At 43.0% G+C, this 19240-nt stretch overlaps 1 protein-coding gene across 1 annotated transcript in view; it reads right to left on the bottom strand.

Annotated features, from left to right (window-relative positions):
- The window catches only part of MYT1 (myelin transcription factor 1), a 106247-nt gene that overhangs the window by 62910 nt on the left and 24097 nt on the right, over window positions 1–19240 (bottom strand). The window contains exons 4-9 of the mRNA XM_061630243.1: window positions 15892–15982; window positions 11666–11779; window positions 7609–7823; window positions 5298–5503; window positions 3168–3437; window positions 804–958 (exon numbers count right to left, since the gene is read on the bottom strand). Coding sequence (XP_061486227.1) covers window positions 804–958; window positions 3168–3437; window positions 5298–5503; window positions 7609–7823; window positions 11666–11779; window positions 15892–15982 — 1051 coding nt within the window. The remainder of the gene's footprint in view (window positions 1–803; window positions 959–3167; window positions 3438–5297; window positions 5504–7608; window positions 7824–11665; window positions 11780–15891; window positions 15983–19240) is intronic.

Below are 19240 nucleotides of genomic sequence, written 5' to 3'. Positions count from 1 at the left end.
TCTTCCAAATACTTTCAGAAATGTGCTGTAATGCATAGGGATATGCTAATCATTTTTCACCTGTGATTTGCTCAGTACTCCAGTATTCAAATTACAGGTAGAATAAATTGTGGGAAATGCACAGATTGTCCAATTTACATTTGGAAAACCCACACATTGAAATCTGGATTTTGGATTTTGAACTACTTAGGAAGTCCCACACTCACATAGGCATACAAACCTTCCTTCTGTCCCCCGTTTATCCACCCCCTCAACCCCATAACACTTGGAGAGCAAGAGTGATACAGCTCAGTGTTGGATGCTTCCAACTACGTGGGCCATTTCAAAAATGCAGCTCCCAGGAAAACAGCACAACCCTTTGCAAAGAAGGAAACAAAGCAATATGTTTGGCAAAAGGTTTTCCTTCTGCTACTGCATTAAAAAGGCTAGCTTGAGCATGAAGAGAAATAAGTAGGGGGAAATTATGTTTTTATAGTCAGTTTAATGAATTCTAAGATTTGGATGCTTTAGTTGAGTGTGTGTTCCTCCCCTTCCCCCTTTAATCATGGCACAGCTTCAGTAGATGATATGGAGTGGTCACTTTATTTCAGCAATAAGGAACATTTGGAGCATGAGGTTTCTCTTTGAAGCTTTTGATATGAAGTGTTTGGATTAAATAAGACCCTTGCAGTATGAAACATCAATCAACTTAGATTTTTTTCTTGAAGAATCCACCCCCCCCATCCAGCAAAGTAATTTCTTCTTTCTTGTCCCCTCCCACATATACTACTGCATGGCTTCATAGCCCAAGTTGCAAGACTCACGTAAGCAGCTCTTTCTTGATCTCCTTGGAAAGGAACTTAAGCTTGAAGTTGGTTAAGGTGATTTCCCCAGGATACTTCCTTTCTTCAAAATTTTCTTCAGGTACTTCCTGGTCATCTACTTCAGAAGAGGCGAAAGAACGTACTGCAGCCTCTGACTGCAAGAAACCAGTAAAGGGTGTGGGTGGCATGGGACTGGAGGACTACAGAGCCATACACAGAACTATTTCACTGAAAATGGAAATTGACTGCCTTCAAGTTGATCCTGGCTTATAGCCACCCTATGAATAGGGTGTTCATGGTAAGCGGTGTTCAGGGGGGGTTTCCCATGCCTCCCTCTGAGGCTAGCCTCCCCAACTGGTGAGGGCCTGCTCAGCTTGCCACAGCTGCACAAGCCAGCCCCTTCCTTGTCCGCAACTGCCAGCTGGGGGGCAACTGGGCTCCTTGGGACTATGCAGCTTGCCCACGGCTGCCCAGGTGGCAGGGCACGTAACCCCTGAGCCACTCACTGTGGGGGAGATCTTTAGCTGGCCCTTGACCCCCAGGAGACACGAGCGGGGATTTGAACTCACAGGCTCTGGACTCCCAGCCAGGCTCTCCTCCCCACTGTGCTATACCAACTATTTCACTAGCAGACTAAAAACTGCAGAGGGTTCTCTAATAGGTGCAGTGGCCCTCACACATTTTCAGGTGGTCTCTGAGATAACTGCCAAATGCCACGGCATTCAAATCAGGAATCCTTCAGAGCAAACAATGGCTCTCTACTACATGCACTATGAGGCCTGGAGAAGAGATTACAGACCATTGCAGCCAGAAGATTCACAACTTCCCAAATTCCTTCTGGCCTGGGAAGTCACGTGGCACTGGAATGCCAGTCCAATGCCACTTGCAAGTATAAAGACTCTCAGGCCTGCTGACTATTTCAGTCTGGGCAACTTGATGCATGGGGAGAGGCCATGTGGTTCTCTCTCTGTACACCAGACCACTGGTCTGAAGCCAGCCACTCAGTTTCCAACCTGTCTTCCTGTAGCATGTCTTCCTTCAAGGTACCTCTCTGGCCTGAGTGCTTTGCAAGTAAAATTAAAATAACAGAGTGAGATGCTGAAGAGATAACATTTTCTTCAAACATGCTGAAGAGTTAGGCCTCTTTGGTGGTGCAAGAGGATGTAATGGTTACTGAAAATAATTTCCCCTATAGCTGCGTGTATAGTTCCCCTCCCCTATGGGAACATATAGCGTCTTTGGATTGAGCCATGGTACAAATGCAGTGGTTGAGTTTTAATCTGAATCCTCTTATGCTTTCTGTTACACTGCTGGATGCAAGGTAAGAAAATATGATGAAGAAGCATATCAGAAACATTCCTCAGTGCAACAAAACGTAAGGACCACTCTGCTATAGTATGACTCCCAGAACATCCAATGCCAGGTGCCTGTTGAAGAAAGAACAATCTACACCAGTTGCTGAACTGCTGTTTGCAGTATATGCTAATCAGCTTGAATCAGCCTCTCTGAAGTTCAAAATTCAGGGCATCCACCGAAGTTGAATGCTGATAAGTTTAAGACAAACAAATAAGTTCTTCATCATCACACAATTAAACCATGGCATTCAGAACAAAGGACATTGTGATGACTACTAGTATAAAATGGCTTTGGGAGAGGGATCAGAAAACTAAACATGATCTAATCCAGCAAAATATTCATGAAGAAGCTGTTCCTATGAACAATCCCTTGGTGGACTGGGAAATGTGTACACAGAGTGGATGCAAGGCATCTGATGAGTCCCCCAATAAGTGTAATGGAGTGGGGTATACATGCCCATCCACACTGCAGTGTAGATGACAGTGAGCATCCCCAACCACTCTCTTGAACTCTGAATGCCTTTCTAAATGCAACTTCACCTGGCCATGGAAGATAGGGCTATCTGGCTATTGACCAGGATGATGAGATGTGCACTCTTGATTTTCAGAGAATGTATAGCTTTGGTTACCAGACTCTAGGAACTTACAACGAAGGACTGTTATCACCATCATGCTCTGGTTGTGAATCTTTCTGGGACATCTGGCTAGACACCTCTGGAAGGGAGGGGACATAAGTTTATAGCAGTGATGGCCACCACTTTGCCCTCCAGATGCTATCGGGCTCCAACTTCCATCAGCCCCAGCCAGCAAGGATGATGGGAGCTGTAAACCAACAGCATCTGGGGGGCACAACATTGGCTACCCCTGGCCTAGAGGGACCATGCCAGATGTATGGGTTTTATCTTCACTGTGCCTCCTAGGGGTTGGAGGAATGCTGATCCTTTCTCCCTTCCCAGGGTGTGGTAACTTTGTGATGCAGTTGTGCATCGTTACCCCTGTAATCACTTACCTCGTCTGGCTCCTCTTCCCGCTGTCGATTTGGTTTGGTGTAGTCAATGGGGCCATCCCATTCATCTTGGCGAGATGTATGGCTGGACTGGGGTGAGGTCATGGTGCTGCTTGTGGCACTGGTGCTGTTTTGGCGTTGGGATACATCTGGGGATTTGATGCTGGGACTACTGCTGCAGCTGCTGCTGCTGGGGAAGGTGCTCTCACGTTTCCGGTGCTTGTTCATGCTTAAATCCAGAGTCCCATTTTCATCCACTTCGATGTCCATTGACTGAAATGTAGGAAACAACTGTCTTGACTTCCCTTTTGCAATCACCTTCTTCTGTACTCCTGCACGGCTCATATGTTCTCCCGACACCATAATGAAGCACAGAAAATGTGCCAGACTATGCCACATCGGATTTTTTGGGTTCTGATCTGTGGCAGGCAATTGTGTTAGATTGAGTTTTGGTCCTTTTTGACTCTGAAGACTACTTCAGTGAACTCCAGGCAATTGCCTGCAGGAGCACTTATGGCTTGCAGCAATAGAGACTGAATGGAGGCATCCACTGTATGAACAGGTGCCTCCTTGTGGGCATGGCATGTACCTGTGATGGCAATTGCAAATCACTGTAGTAGAATACGCGAGCCCTTCATGGAGATGCCAGTTCAAACAATGCTTCCATGCAATCCTCATTGCATTAATAGTCTGCTGGTGGCCAGTACTCTCCTGCAGTGGGATAGCAAGCATCTGAAGGGAGCCTGTGATCTTGTCAAGGAAAAAAAACCTGACAGTAGAAATATGCTTGGGAAAAAGGTTGGGGAAAAAAACTTTATTCCAGGAAATGTTTTTCTAGTGAAAATCTGATTACATTAACTCCCTAATTCAGTGGTTCCCAGACTTTTCCCCCCACGGACCACTTGAAAATTGTTGGTGGTCTTGGTGGAGCACTTAATTATTTTTCTGCCTATTATAGCAATTGTAATGTGCTGTTCTAGATGCTGTATGATGTTTAATTGTATTTTTATTGGTTTTTATTTCTTATATTGTATTTTATTGTATTACAATTTGCATTCCATAGAATTCAGATTGTAATACAATAAAATACAATATAAGAAATAAAAGAAGCAATACCTTTATTGGCAATAAAAGTACCAATTAAAAATCAATATGAATATTTTATGGTAGCATGCTGTGGACCACGTGAATGAAGCTTGAGGACCTCTGGTGGTCCATGGACCATAGTTTAGAAACCCCTGCCCTAACTAGTTTTCTACAAGCATGTCTGTATTTTGAATCAGCTTACATGGACAAAGCAAGTCTCATTTACATATCATTACTTTGCCCAAAGGTTATAACTGAATTTGGTATCTAAAGTTCAGCAAATAGTACAACTATTTTGATCCCCCCAACTTCCTGCCTCCCCACTTCAGCATTGTTTAGAGAGGTCACAGCTGCATACAAATCAAAGCTGATAGAAAGCTGTTTGAGGCATAGGCAGTGGAGGCTGATCTATTTCAACCTTCAGTTCACATCTGCCTGCCTTTTTACTTATAGCCATTCAATTTCCTCTTCCTTATTCTCAGCATTGCCCTTGCATGACCCAACAGAGAGGAGGATCAGGACAAAACCAGAAGAGTTGGCTCCGCCTGTCATTGGCTCTTGCTCCACCTGCTGTTGGCCTCCTTGCCATTTGCCCTTCCACTCTCAATGGACAGCAGCCATCACTGGCCATAGGTGCTTCTTGGGCATCCATATGCAGGGCTAGATCTAGAAGCATCTGCAAACTGCACACCTGATCCTCAAAGGGAAAGTGCAATTACCACAACTTCTGCATGGGGACATGTGAAGGATTGCTTTAACCTCTCCGATGCAACAGTTACCAAGGTAAGGTCCAAGTGTTCCTCAAAATGCTGACTTTGCTTTATGAAGCCCTCAGTTGCCTTGCCCTGTAAAACTTCAGATGTAGAAAGATTACCGACTGAGGCCAAGCTGAAGTTAGATGGGTCGATACCTGGGACAAGGCCATTGCTGGTCATGGCTACCCAACTATGGAAAATCATGTTCTCTTAGAAATCTCTGTTTTAACTCCACCCTCCATTTGGAAACCCATCTCACATTCACCAGCTTGGGAACTCTTCCCACACTCACCTTGCTGGGGAGATCTTGCTGCTTGGTGCTGAGGTTCTCAGGCATTTCCCAACAGCGAGTGGAGAGGTTCAAAATGGCAGTGGCAGCCATATGTGCAGCTTCGGCATCATGGGAGTAGTCGAAGCCTGTGGATGAAGACGAAGTGCTCTTCACGTAACTGCTGGAGGGACTGTGGCCGGGGGAAGAGGCCTTTGGAAAAGGTTTGGCTGTAAAAAGGGAGTAACACAGGAGGGGTGATGTATGAAGGTTGCCAAAGCACCAGGTGCAAGTAAATCAATCCAGTGCAGTTGGCTTCAGAGACAGAAGCCTCATTTCAGATTTCAGGAGTGTGGGCGAGGAAGGGATTTAACAAGTTTCAACTGCATACTCTTGAATACACGCAATGTAAAATTGAAAATAAGAGCAGTGTATTTCAGGAGCAATAACTACAGCCATGTTATCAATGCAGGACAAACTTGAAGATACTTTTGAAATAAGGGAATTTGTCTCTTTGGGATGAATGCCTAACACAGAAGTGTGAAGAAAGTGGACGTGGGATATTGGTTTCCCTTATGTTACTAGAACTCATAATCACTGAATGAAATTAACTAGTAGTAGATTCAAGATATACAAAAATAATGTGCTTCTTCACACCATACATAATTAGTTTATAGAATTTGCAGCCACTAGATGTACTGATGACCAGTGGCTTGGCTTAAAATTAGATATATTCACAGAGGATCATCCTTTCAATGGCTGTTGGCTGCAAGGGTTATGTATGCTGCTGAATACAACTGTGTGTGTGTGTCTTGCCTTTCTGTCCTGCTTATGGGCTTTTCAGATGTATCTAACCAAAGCTTGGAAATGTTCCTTTTTTGAACTACAACTCCCATCAGCCCAATCCAGTGGCCATGCTGGCTGGGGCTGATGGGAGTTGTAGTTCAAAAAAGTAACGTTTCCAAGCTCTGCATCTAACTGGTCACTGGTTGTTCAGCTAGATGGTTTTGATCTGATCCAGCAAATCACTTCATATGTTCTAAACGAATGAGCTTTCTGTATAAAATGATGGGAAGAGGAGCTGGGCTGTTGGGCAGAGGGAGAAATTTATGAGCAGGTCCCCTTAAGCAGAGCTTGGAAAAGTTACTTTTTTGAACTACAACTCCCATCAGCCCCAGCCAGCATGGCCACTGGATTGGGCTGATGGGAGTTGTAGTTCAAAAAAGTAACTTTGCCAAGCTCTGCCCTTAAGGTGAAAGGTTTACCCACTAACTGAGTGCACCATCAAGTTCCCAGAACACTACGATCTTCTCCATTAAAACTGTATTGCAGCATGCCTCTGAAGAATTCAAATGGGTGGAAAAGATGAAACCTTCATCTCTTTGTTCTTTTCCCTTTCCTCATTCACTGGAATATGTTTAGCAGGATCAAAACGTGTACACTTCACATAAATATTTGCCTTGTGGGAACAAATGCTCATCTTTCCCTCAAAAAGCATAGACCTCCCCCTGCAAATAGAACAATTGCTCAAGGATGCACATGAATCTCTCCCTCCCTCCCTCGAACCATTTCGCAATGTTTTGTGACAGTCTAATGTGGCCAAGAAACAGGACCCAGAAAAAAGCTATGCAGACAGCAATGTGCTTGATTCACATAGGCTACCATCTATGGGGTGACCAGGATTAGAGCAAAATTCTGTCCTTACAAACATTTGTTTGAAGCCCAGTGGATGGGGATAGGTTGGGGGGCAGATGTGGAACAGAGAAACTGTGGGCAGGGAAGGGTTAAGACCCCCCCAGCTCTCCACTGCACATCACCTTTTGCCTTTGCTGCTTTTTCAGGACAGAAAGGGCTTTTGGGGTAAATTGCACACATTTTCAGGTAACAGCTAATTTATACCTTATAATACTATAACATAGATTTGCCCAATGAAATTGGTTGACAGGAGCCTGAGGATAGACAAGAGATTGTACTTCTGCAAGAAATTAGCTAATGGAATTTATTGCCACAGGATATGCTGATAGGCAATAGCTTAACTGTATTTGTGAGGGCTTTTTTTTTTTTAAATAGACTAATTCATGGATGATGGGTCTATCAATGACTGTCGGGGGTAACAGCAAAAGGGAACCCCCAGGTTCAGTGGTGACATGGGGTAAACAATAGGAAAGCGTTGTTGCTCTGCTTGTGCACATCCGGGGAATGTCTGATGGGCCTTTGTTGGAAACGAAGCTGGACCAGATGGACTTTTGGGCAATATTTATGTACCAACAACAGAAAACAACATCACACCCTCCAGGACATTCCAAAGTAGTTTCCATGACCAGCCCCAACTTACATTTAAAGGCTTTAGGTGAGGTTTCGCTAGTCTGAATCTTTGGGGCAAGCATGCGTTTGCCAAAAACCTGAGCATCAAAACTTGCATAATCGAAGGTGACCTTGGAGTACTTCTCCAGCTCCTTGGCCAAGTTGGCCCTTGGCGTGGTGGGAACCATATTGGGCCTGTAGCTCCCGTACTGAGGCACCTCGAGTTGCTTCACAAAGCACATTGGCCTGAGGAGGATGAAAAAATAAAGATTGCAACTTTCATAAAATGTTTCCATTCTGGGTGAAACTTTGTGGAGAGGTTTATGAATCTTTTGAAAGACAAAATAAGAGACCAATTTTATTCATCTCTTCATAGGGAAAACTACAGATACTGCAGACCCAGTTAATTTAAATCCATGCTCATATGTGTGGTGTTTGAATTAGAATCCCGCAGTTTGAATATAGTGTAGAATACAATATCTGGGTTGGGGGAATGTAGTTAGATTTAGAGATGGAAGACATGTTATCAATATCTTTTGGGAGGGAATATAATAGTTTTTTTAAACATTATTGTAACATGATAGGGTCAAACATATTTTGTAGATATAGTGCAGTGGTTAAGAAATAAAGGCTATGCTATATATTCTGCTCAGAAGTAAGTCCTAGTTCGTTCAATGGGCCTTATTCTCACATAAATGTGTATATATGACTCCATCCTGAGCTGTGAAGCAGCAAGCCCCTGGTTTGAATCTCGCCCCTGCTCTGAACTCACTAGGTAGTCTTCAGCAAGCCATTCTCTCTCAGCCACCTCATCTGCAATATGGGGCACAATAATGGTGACTTACATTACTGGGTTGTTGTAAGGAATATAATGCACGTGAAGTGCTTTGAATTATTGAGTGCACTATACAATGTTAAACATTTATGATGATGAAATGCGTGAAATAAGGTATAACATGTATACTTCACACACACACACACACACACTTTACTGTATATTATATAATGCTATATACATTTTAAAAATAATTTCCATTGTGAGAAACACAAACTCAGGAGTTGGAAGTAAGGTCTAAAAATCAGGATACAAGAAGATAAGTCAAGTAGTATTAGTACTGTTATTAGCGTTAGAGTTAGTATTTCCCACCCTTTACCAGCAGGTCTCAGGGTGGGTTGCAACTGTTTAAAATTCCATGTTAAAAACAATTAAAGCAGATTACAATCACAAGAATAGGGTGGGTCCTGACAACATACACCTCAAGTGTCAAAGGCCAGGATAAAGAGGTGTGCCTTCAGCATTAACCTGAAAATGTACAGCAACTGTACCAGGCCAAGTTGAAGGTTCTAGTTTTGGTGTACAAAGCCCTATACAGCTTGGGACCAGGATACCTGAAAGACCGTCTTATCCCTTATGTACCCAGTTGATCACTGTGCTCTGCAGGTGAGGGCCTCCTGGAGATACCATCTTATCAGGAGGTCCGTTCTGCACAACATAGGACACGGACCTTTAGTGTGGCGGCACCTACCCTGTGGAATTCCCTCCCCTTAAACATAAGGCAGGCACCATCTCTGTTATCTTTTTGGCGCCTATTGAAGACTTTCCTCTTTCAACAAGCGTTTTGACACCTATCCCAGTCAGGATATGTGTTGGAACTGCTTTTTAATATGTTTTTAATATTAGATGTTTTGATAGCTTTTTTTAAGTAACGTTTTTGAAGATGTTTTGGTTTGTTGTTGTTGTTATGTGCCTTCAAGTCGATTACAACTTATGGCGACCCTATGAATCAGCGACCTCCAATAGCATCTGTCGTGAACCACCCTGTTCAGATCTTGTTAGTTCAAGTCTATGGCTTCCTTTATGGAATCAATCCATCTCTTGTTTGGCCTTCCTCTTTTTCTACTCCCTTCTGTCTTTCCCAGCATTATTGACTTTTCTAGTGAATCATGTCTTCTCATTATGGATCCAAAGTATGATAACCTCAGTTTCATCATTCTAGCTTCTAGTGACAGTTCTGGTTTAATTTGTTCGAACACCCAATTATTTGTCTTTTTTGCAGTCCATGGTATGCGCAAAGCTCTCCTCCAACACCACATTTCAAATGAGTTGATTTTTCTCTTATCCGCTTTTTTCACTGTCCAACTTTCACATCCATACATACAGATGTTTTAAAGTTTGTTTTTATGTTTTTTATGTTTTTGTTTTAATGTTTTTAGTGCTTTTGTTTGCTGCCCTGGAGGAAGGACAGGATATAAATCAAATAACAACAACAACAATAATAATAAAAATAGTAATATTAATGCATATGAATATCATTTCCTCTTATTGAAATTTTGATCTCAGTTTCTGCTCAACCACAGTAAACCTGGCCACGCTATAGATGACATATTTCACATGGTCAGATGATAGACTGCTTTAGAGATATCATTGGCAGATATCCCTATTAACAAATTTTCAATAAATTTGTTTCCAGGGAATTTTGAAATCTGCTTCCCAAATCATAATCCTCGGCTTCAGGATATGTGTGCTGCCCCCTTCTCCCAGCACTGTAGCTCTAAACCAATTTGCCCACCCATCTTGTGGTTTCCTAAAGAGAGAAGACCTGTTTGTGGATATCCAGTGTGTCATGTAGGAGATGCAGCTGGTAGAACTATGGAACTGGAGGGAGTGGGAACGGAACTTCTTTGGTGTGAGAATAGGGTTTTCCCCCAAAAAAGGTACTTATTTTCATCTGTAAGATTTTGTAGGGGTATGCCAGGGCAATTGGGCACTTCCAAACTCAGTATTTTTGGGTGGGATTCAGTTACATACCAGAACATTCAGGTTGCACAATTAAAGTTGATATGGAGTTCTTATGCAACAAACACCTCCCCCCCCATTGGACCTTTTTCGATAAGGAATGTGAGAGGGAAATGCAATGGGATAATATGAATTAATATTTGCTTGAAACAATGTTGTTTAACCTCCCACAAGCAAATCAGAATGAATGATCCATAAATGTCTGATGTCATCTAATCTCTCCACAAACAAAGCAGGGTGAATGCTGAATAAATGGGTTGTCTGGAAAGGATCATCATCTCACTTCCAGACACAGATTCCAGAGTGGATTCTATTAGCTCAGGTTTTGAGTTTAGAACCAGGTGAGTTACATTCCCTGAAAATAATTTATGAATTCCATAGAGCATTAACTTAAATGCTTGTGCTTCTAATCCCATGTGGTGAAAGGGTAGACCTTTTTTCCAGTCCACAGGGAGAAGCAGGAAGTTCCCAAGGCTTATACCAAGTCATATCACTGGTCTATCAAGCTCAGTGTTGTCTGTAACACTGAATGGCAAGCAGCTTTCCAGTCTTAGACAGGGGCCATTCGCAGTTCTACCAGGAGGGGATTGAACACGGGATATTATATAAATGCAAATCATGTGCCCTATCACCGAGCTATGGCATTTTCATCAGTGAATTTGACTACAGAACCAGGGAGTGGCAATTATTCCAAACAGAAGATGTTTGGGATGTGTGCATGTACAACATCTGTTTCTAGTCTGGCAGGCACAATCTGGAGTCAGCTGGTGATGGGGTAGCAAAGAGTAAGCACGTTAAACTCTCTGACTGTTGATCTGAGTGAAGTTCTACTCCTGAAAAATACATAGTCTAAGAAACAATAGGGCTTGGGGATGTGTTAACATATAACAGAAACTGAAAAATTGGATTATGGCTTTCTGCCTCCCTCCTTATAATGTCAATATAATAGCTGTAACTCTCTGGCAGTTTGCATTGCAGCATAATCAGTATGGATGCTGTATGCATGCACTGTGAAAACCCCTTTGGCCTGTTGTCTCAGCATTAATTGATGCTACAGAAGCCATTTGTTGTCCTCCCATGCCCTGCCTAGGAACATCGATTAAATTTTTACTGTTCGAAGAGACATTTGACATTAAGAAAAGCATCAGCAGGAACAAGATATGCTGGCACTTGCATAAGTGGTGATGACTAGCTGTTCTTTCAGAGATATTATATTATTGGTGGTGGGGGAGGGAAAGAGCAGGAGGAGAAACCAGGTGACTTGGATTCTGCTTGTCAGGTCTGGATTTACCTGAGTATCCGATCAGAATTTGAGCTATTCTTTGAAGGATCACCGGTTGGGGGCTGCTGCTTCTCGTGAGATTTGGCTAGTTTTTCGGCAGCTGCAATGGGGCACCCAGATAAGCTGTTGGAAAGGAAGGAAGGAAGCAAGGAAGGAAGGAAGGAAGGAAAAGATGACATGAGAGAGGAAGACAGCAGGAAGGAAGGAAGGGAGGGAGGGAGGGAGGGAGGGAGGGAGGGAGGGAGGATAAGATGACATGAAAGAGGAAGACAGCAAGAAGGAAGGAAGGAAGGAAGGAAGGATGGAAGGAAGGAAGGAAGGAAGGAAGGAAGGAAGATAAGATGACATGAAAGAGGAAGACAGCAGGGAGGAAGGAAGGATAAGATGACATGAGAGAGGAAGACAGCAGGAAGGAAGGAAGGAAGGAAGGAAGGAAGGAAGGAAGGAAGGAAGGAAGGATAAGATGACATGAGAGAGGAAGACAGCAAGAAGGAAGGAAGGGAGGAAGGAAGGAAGGAAGGAGAGTTAATATAATAATAATGAGCATTTATACTGCATTGTTGAGTAGCCTTCCCCGACCTAGTGCTATCCAGATGTTGTTGGACTGCAACTCTTATCACCCTCTGTCCATTGACTATGCTTGCTTGTGTTGATGGGAGTTGTAGTCCAGCAACATCTGGAGAGCATGTGGTTGGGGAAGGCTGCTCTCTAAAGCGTTCAAAATACTCCATACGCATTAGCTTGCTGCAATCCTTACAAGAATACATTACAAATGGGTCAGTAAGTATTATTATTCTCATATTGCAAATGGGGTGAGGCTAACGGACTATGGCTCGCCTAAAGCCATCTAGTAACTTTATGGCAGAGGTAAGATTCAAATCTGGGATTTCCTGATTTGTAGCTCAGGTTCTTAGTCACTATATCATACCAACTTTTCTTGACAATGTAAAATGTAGGTAGGAACTATATAGTGCATGCTTTAAGTTGAGTCAGCCACACAAATCTTGTTTTTAGTAAGTGTTCAGTTAATTAAGGTTGGCAGGCTGCCACCTCTCTCTCTCTCTCTCTCTCTCTCTCTCTCTCTCTGTGTGTGTGTGTCTGTGTCTGTGTCTGTGTCTGTGTGTCTGTGTGTATTCCATTCAATTCCTTGCTTTAGTTTCTTGCTATGCCTTTTTGCTAACTCCCTTTCCTCTGCATGGTTTGGGGCAAGAAAGAATCTGTTTGCTTCAGAGGAGAGGCCTGCATGGGGATGGGAAGGCACAAGCAGAAACAAGCTGTAAGACCCTAGCAAGAAACTGGCCAATAGAATTAAAGTTAAAAAGAATTTCCCACATTGCAACTTGGCAACCCTAGTCAGATACTGAGATATAGGTTGCTTACGGCTCAGTCTTATGTTCTATGGGAGCAGCAGAACAACTTATGGGATCTGATGCTAAAATCAGTGCATGCAATCCAGGCTCTTGATACTATGGTGGCAGAACCCAACCCAAGATCCATCTAAAAAGCAGTTATTGCCATTACTGTGCCAATGGTTAGTTGCTGTCCCTGCCACTTTTATCATTACCATACAAGGGAAACTGAACACCTGCATGAAAGAGAGGGGAGCATGTGGGGCGGCTCTCAGACCACTGGGACTGAGAAAGGCAGCACATTCTTTGCTCTGCACATCAGCAGCTGTGGATAATTTAATTTTGTTTTCCATCACTTGCTGACTAATGTTTAAAGCCAAATTGATCTTCTCAATTAATTGAGGAAAAGTATCTAATTTTTCTTCTAGTCTAGGCCCACAAGGAAGTGCACATCAGATCAATTTCTTTTCTTGTTTCCGCCCAATGTTTAATTTAAGCAACTGTATTGTGACGTTTATGACTCTACCTCTTTAGATCCAGTAAAATTCAATTCTAAACCTGATCTTGCTGGTTTCAACCTTTTCCAGGAAAGAACCCACTTATATTATTTGAGCTTGCTTAGCTTCTTACATGCATTCCCATATAATATATTCCATATAATGCCCTTCCTAAACAGGCTTAGAATCTAATAAAGCTACCACCTATAAAATCCATTTCTGATACTGTTTCGTATCACACAAGAGAATTCCTATACAGAAAGACTGCTGTTAACCCATGTGTAGATTGTTATGTTTGACCATTCTGTATGCGTGCATTTTGCTATATGCACAAATCTGGGATGGCAGAATTGTTAGCAGCTTCCCTGTTAAGTCCACACTGGTTATATTTGAAATACATGGGCCATCAAATGTAGAGACCTATGTGTTTGTTATCTGCTATTTTTTGCCTAGAAATGTCTTCTGTGCAGGATACTGCAGCTAGCACAGAATGCAGCCCTGAAAATATTGTAACACCAATCCTTCAGGAACTACACTGGGTGCCTATATGTTACTGGGGCCAGTTCAGGGTGTTAATGCTAACGTTTGAAGCCCTTCATAACTTGGGACATGGAGCCCTTCTCCCTATATAGAACATGAGATCAGTGGGCAGAGATCTCCTGCTGAATATTGCTCATTGTGTACGGACCGACACACTTACACATATGTGAGTGAGGGATGTGTGCATGTGGGTACAAACTAGCCACTCTATAAGGGTAAACTATGCTTTTGTTGCTCTGCCCACTTTTGCCTCTGACCCTGTCCACCACTGGCGTGTGGCCCAGGGAAGGTTCTCCAGAAGGAAATGTGGCCACCCTTGCTCTCCAGGGTGATGGATAATTCATTCTGGGATGATTCAGGGTGGGAAGAATCCATGGAAGAGAAGCTGTGGTGGGGTGGGTAAATGCACTGCTCAGCCCATGAGTCCACAGAGTGTGGAGGCATTAAGAGAGCTGAAAGTTAACTGAGAGAAGTTGCATATACACATTTTTTCCATTATGACTTCTGATCAAACAGGTTTTATATGTTTTTGAAATGATACAAACCCTCTACCAACCAACGCATCTGTTTTAAAACAGGGGAATCCCAGACAGTAATCTGGCTGCTGCATTTTGGACCAGTTGACATTTCCAAGTGGTCTTCAAGCATGGCCCCATGTAGAGCTCATTGTAATAATCCAATCTGGAAGTTACCAGAGCATAGAGTACAGTGGCCAAGTCACCTGTGTGCAAAAGGGCTGGTGAGCTAGCCAGAGCTGGAAAAAGGCACTCCTAGCTGCTGAGGCCACCTGTGCCTCCACTGACAATGTTGAATCCAGGAACACCCCCAAGTTATGGACAGTGTATACAAAATGAGCAGTGACCCCTCTTTCAAACTGTTTTCAATTCTCTGAAAACATATACAGGTCTGGTTCAGATGGAACAGGAAAATATGGTTTTTCTGCTAGGAGAGTGCATTGGTAGCACCGGAGGTGAGCAAGGAGATTAAGCATAGCCCCATGATAAATAACTTGCCCCCACTCTTTGCTAGATCCTTGAACATTTTTACAGGCTCACCTCATCCTCTAGAAATACCTTTTGCCCTGGTTGTGACTTTCTTAATATTAATTTCTTGAACTGCCACTGTGAATGAGCCAGAACAAGCTTTGTGCATTCTCCTTTCCTTTTCTACTTCCCTTTCAAGTGCTAGAGACTGGAAGCATTCCTTCCAGTTTTAAACAAACCACAATTCTCTGTGACATTCATTCTTGGATCACTGTGGCCTATTTAAACTATGGTTTCAGAACAAGCCAAGATCTGAAACCATGATTTGATCCTGACTGTTTTCATTAATCATTATTTAAGGCAATGGTAAACCACCTCTGAATACTGCTTACCATGAAAACTCTATTCATAGGGTCGCCATAAGTCGGGATTGACTTGAAGGCAGTCCATTTCCATTTTCAAGCTAAATACAGTTCCTCAAGTTTGGATATCACAGGGAAATGTGGTTTGTTTAAAACTTGAATCAAAAGTTTCCAAGCTTCTCTTCACGGGCACAGGAGTATATGGGAGGTGAGTATGTAAGCCTGGGGTTCACTATAGTTCTTTCATGTGGTGGGAAACCATGGTTTCCTGTTACATCTGAATGGGGCCACAGTCTATTTCCAGCCTAAAACATTTTTCCTTTTTCCTTTCTCTGTGCTAGTTTTATTACTATCCAGGTAAGCAGGCTATCTTTTGTTAAACCTACTGTTTCTCCAGCCCACTTTATCTGCATAATAACAGAGATACCACAGAACCCCAAACCTCTGTTTTAATATCCTGAACAGTTTTTAAATTGTTTCTAGAAAATCTAGAGAATCACATACCTTCGGTGAGTGTTGCGGTTGCTGTTCACATGGCCCTGTCCAGTGCACCCTGGCGTTGGACATTTCAATACATTCTCGTGCATGGCCAAGACTTTATAATAAGGGAGGAAAGGAGAAAAATGCAAAGGAAGATGGTGAATAACAAAGAAAGAAAGGAGAACAGATACATCATCAGGTCTCAGAGCACAAGTGATTGCTTGGGCTCGTACAAGTACCAACAAAAGCTAGTAATAGCAGATCTGGAGGTCTCAACTTAGCATAGAAAGTGGTAGAACCTTGCCATCTTTCCCAATTCCTTCTGGCCCTGGTAAGCTTGCTGTCCAATTGGCTAGGAGCATGACATAAACATCCCACGCTAACGTAGCATAGTGGTTAAGAATGTGAAACGTGAGCCAGAAATCCCCTGATTCAAGTTTTGTTTCATCTTTCTGTGTGTTCCTAGGTGGATTGGGGAAATAGTTTGAAAGCTCATGAAACCATTCTATTGCTGAAATGGAGCAGATATTGTTGTTGTTGCATTTGTTAGTATTTTTGTACAAAACAGAAATGTCTCAAAGTGACTTAACAAAATAGAAAGCAAACAGATAAAATCAATTAAAACCCAAATTTAAACAATGTTTTCTTTTTAATTATTTTATTACATTGACTAGTCCCAAAATGGGGCGTTCCAGGGGCATGGGGGGGAGGAGCACCGGGGGGGGTCTTTTGTGAGGTCCATGTCCCCCTTGGAGCGCTCCCCCAGGTCCTGTTCCACATGAGGATTCCACTGGCAAAAAGGCCAGGGGAGTAAAATAATGCCAGTGGTCATCTATGGGGAGTGCTTACTCCCTGGTAGGCCTATTCTTGGGAGCTTGCTGTTCCTGTCCAGCTCCTGCATGCTACTCCCAATGGAGGCCCCTCCAGCTGCACTAGCAGCTCCAGAGTGACAAGTGGATGCTGCAGAGCTTCCCACTGGCTCCTCTTTCTCTGGCTTCCTCTCCTGCCGGCTACCTGTACATTGGATTGCGCTGCCCATCATAGCACCATTGTGACCACAGGAATAAAATGTGTTTGCTTCTATTGCCCTGATGCTAAACACATTTACTTGGAAATGAACATCATTTTATTATAACCTGGCATGCCTACATGGTTACACCAGGCCTGTTTGCTGCTGCCTCTGGCATCTCCATGATAGGAATCGGGTCTTAAGTGTGGTGGCACATGCCCTTTGGAATGCGAAAACAAGACCAGGAGCAGACTGTGGTACAGATCATGAACTGGTCACATCAGAAATCAGAGTAAAGCTAAAGAAGAACAGCAAAGCAATCATAATGCCAAAATACAATTTAAATAACATCCCAGAAGAATATAAAGATCAAATAACGAACAGATTTGAGGCATTAAACTTAGTTGACAGAGAACCAGAAGAACTATGGATTGAAGTCAGAGACATTAATAAAATCATAAAATCATAGAATAGTAGTTAGAACGGGCCTATAAGGTCGTCAAGTCCAACCCCCTGCTCAGTGTCCCCCTTGGAATGTTTAAAATAAATTTAAAAATGCAGGAATCCAAATCAAAGCATTCCTGACAGATGGCTGTCCAGCTGCCTTTTGAATGTCTCCAGGCGGATCAGAGGAGACATGATAGAAGTGTATAAAATTATGCATGGCATTGAGAAAGTAGATAGAGAAAAGTTCTTCTCCCTCTCTCATAATACTAGAACTCGTGGACATTCAAAGAAGCTGAATGTTGGAAGATTCAGGACAGACAAAAGGAAGTACTTCTTTACTCAGCGCATAGTTAAACTATGGAATTTGCTCCCACAAGATGCAGTAATGGCCACCAGCTTGGATGGCTTTAAAAGAAGATTAGACAAATTCATGGAGGACAGGGCTATCAATGGCTACTAGCCGTGATGGCTGTGCTGTGCCACCCTAGTCAGAGGCAGCATGCTTCTGAAAACCAGTTGCCGGAAGCCTCAGGAGGGGAGTGTTCTTGCACTCGGGTCCTGCTTGCGGGCTTCCCCCAGGCACCTGGTTGGCCACTGTGAGAACAGGATGCTGGACTAGATGGGCCACTGGCCTGATCCAGCAGGCTCTTCTTATGTTCTTATGTTCTTATGTTCCAGTGTCGGACAGCCCACTACCTCTCTAGGTCATTGGTTCCATTGTCATGTGGCTCTAACAGTTAGGAAGTTTTTCCTGATGTTCAGTTGAAATCTGGCTTCCTGCAACTTGAGCCCATTATTCCGTGTCCTGCACTCTGGGATGATCGAGAAGCGATCCTAGCCCTCCTCTGTGTGACAACCTTTCATGTACTTGAAGAGTGCTATCATATCTTCCCTCAGTCTTCTCTTCCCCAGGCTAAACATGCCCAGTTCTTTCAGTCTCTCCTCATAAGGCTTTGTTTTCAGTCCCCTGATCATCCTTGTTGCCCTCCTCTGAACCTGTTCCAGTTTGTCTGCATCCTTCTTGAAGTGTGGGGACCAGAACTGGATGCAGTACTCAAGATGACCAGTGATGAATAGAAGGGAACTAATACTTCACGCGATTTGGAAACTATACTTCTGTTAATGTAGCCTAATATAGCATTTGCCTTTTTTGCAGCCACATCGCATTGTTGGCTCATATTCAGCTTGTGATCAACAACAATTCCAAGATCCTTCTCACAAGTATCCCCCATCTTATAACTGTGCATTTGGTTTCTTTTTCCTAAGTGTAGAACTTTGCATTTATCCCTGTTGAATTTCATTAAGTTGTTTTCAGCCCAATGCTACAGCCTATCAAGGTCCCTTTGAATTTTCTTTCTGTCTTCCACGGTATTAACTGTGCCCCTCAATTTTGCATCATCTGCAAATTTGATAGGCATGCTCTGTACCTCCTCATCCAAGTCATTAATAAAAATGTTGAAGAGCTCTGGGCCCAGGACCAAGCCCTGTGGTACCCTATTCGTTACTTCCGCCCAGTTTAAGAAGGAACCATTGATAAGCACTCTTTGAGTATGATTCTGGAGCCAACTGTGGATCCACCTGATAGTTGTTCCATCCAGCCCATATTTAGCTAGCTTGCTAATCGGAATATCATGGGGCACTTTGTCAAAAACTTTGCTGAAGTCGAGATATATTATGTCCACAGCATCCCCACAGTCTACAAGGGAGGTTACCCGATCAAAAATTATATAAGTTTGGCAGGATTTGTTCTTCATAAATCCATGTTGGCTCCTAGTAATCACTGCATTGTTTTCAAGGAGCTTACAGATTGACTGCTTTATAATCTATAAATCGTATAAATCTTATAGATTTTATAAATCTGTTTATAAGAATATGGAAACATTATCAGGGAAGAATGCAAGAAGACAATATCTCTAG

The sequence above is a fragment of the Rhineura floridana genome, chromosome 6 (assembly GCF_030035675.1).
Source record: "Rhineura floridana isolate rRhiFlo1 chromosome 6, rRhiFlo1.hap2, whole genome shotgun sequence".
NCBI lineage: Eukaryota > Metazoa > Chordata > Lepidosauria > Squamata > Rhineuridae > Rhineura > Rhineura floridana.
The sequence above is the reverse complement of the archived record's forward strand: the minus strand, read 5'-3'. Positions and strand labels throughout refer to the sequence as shown.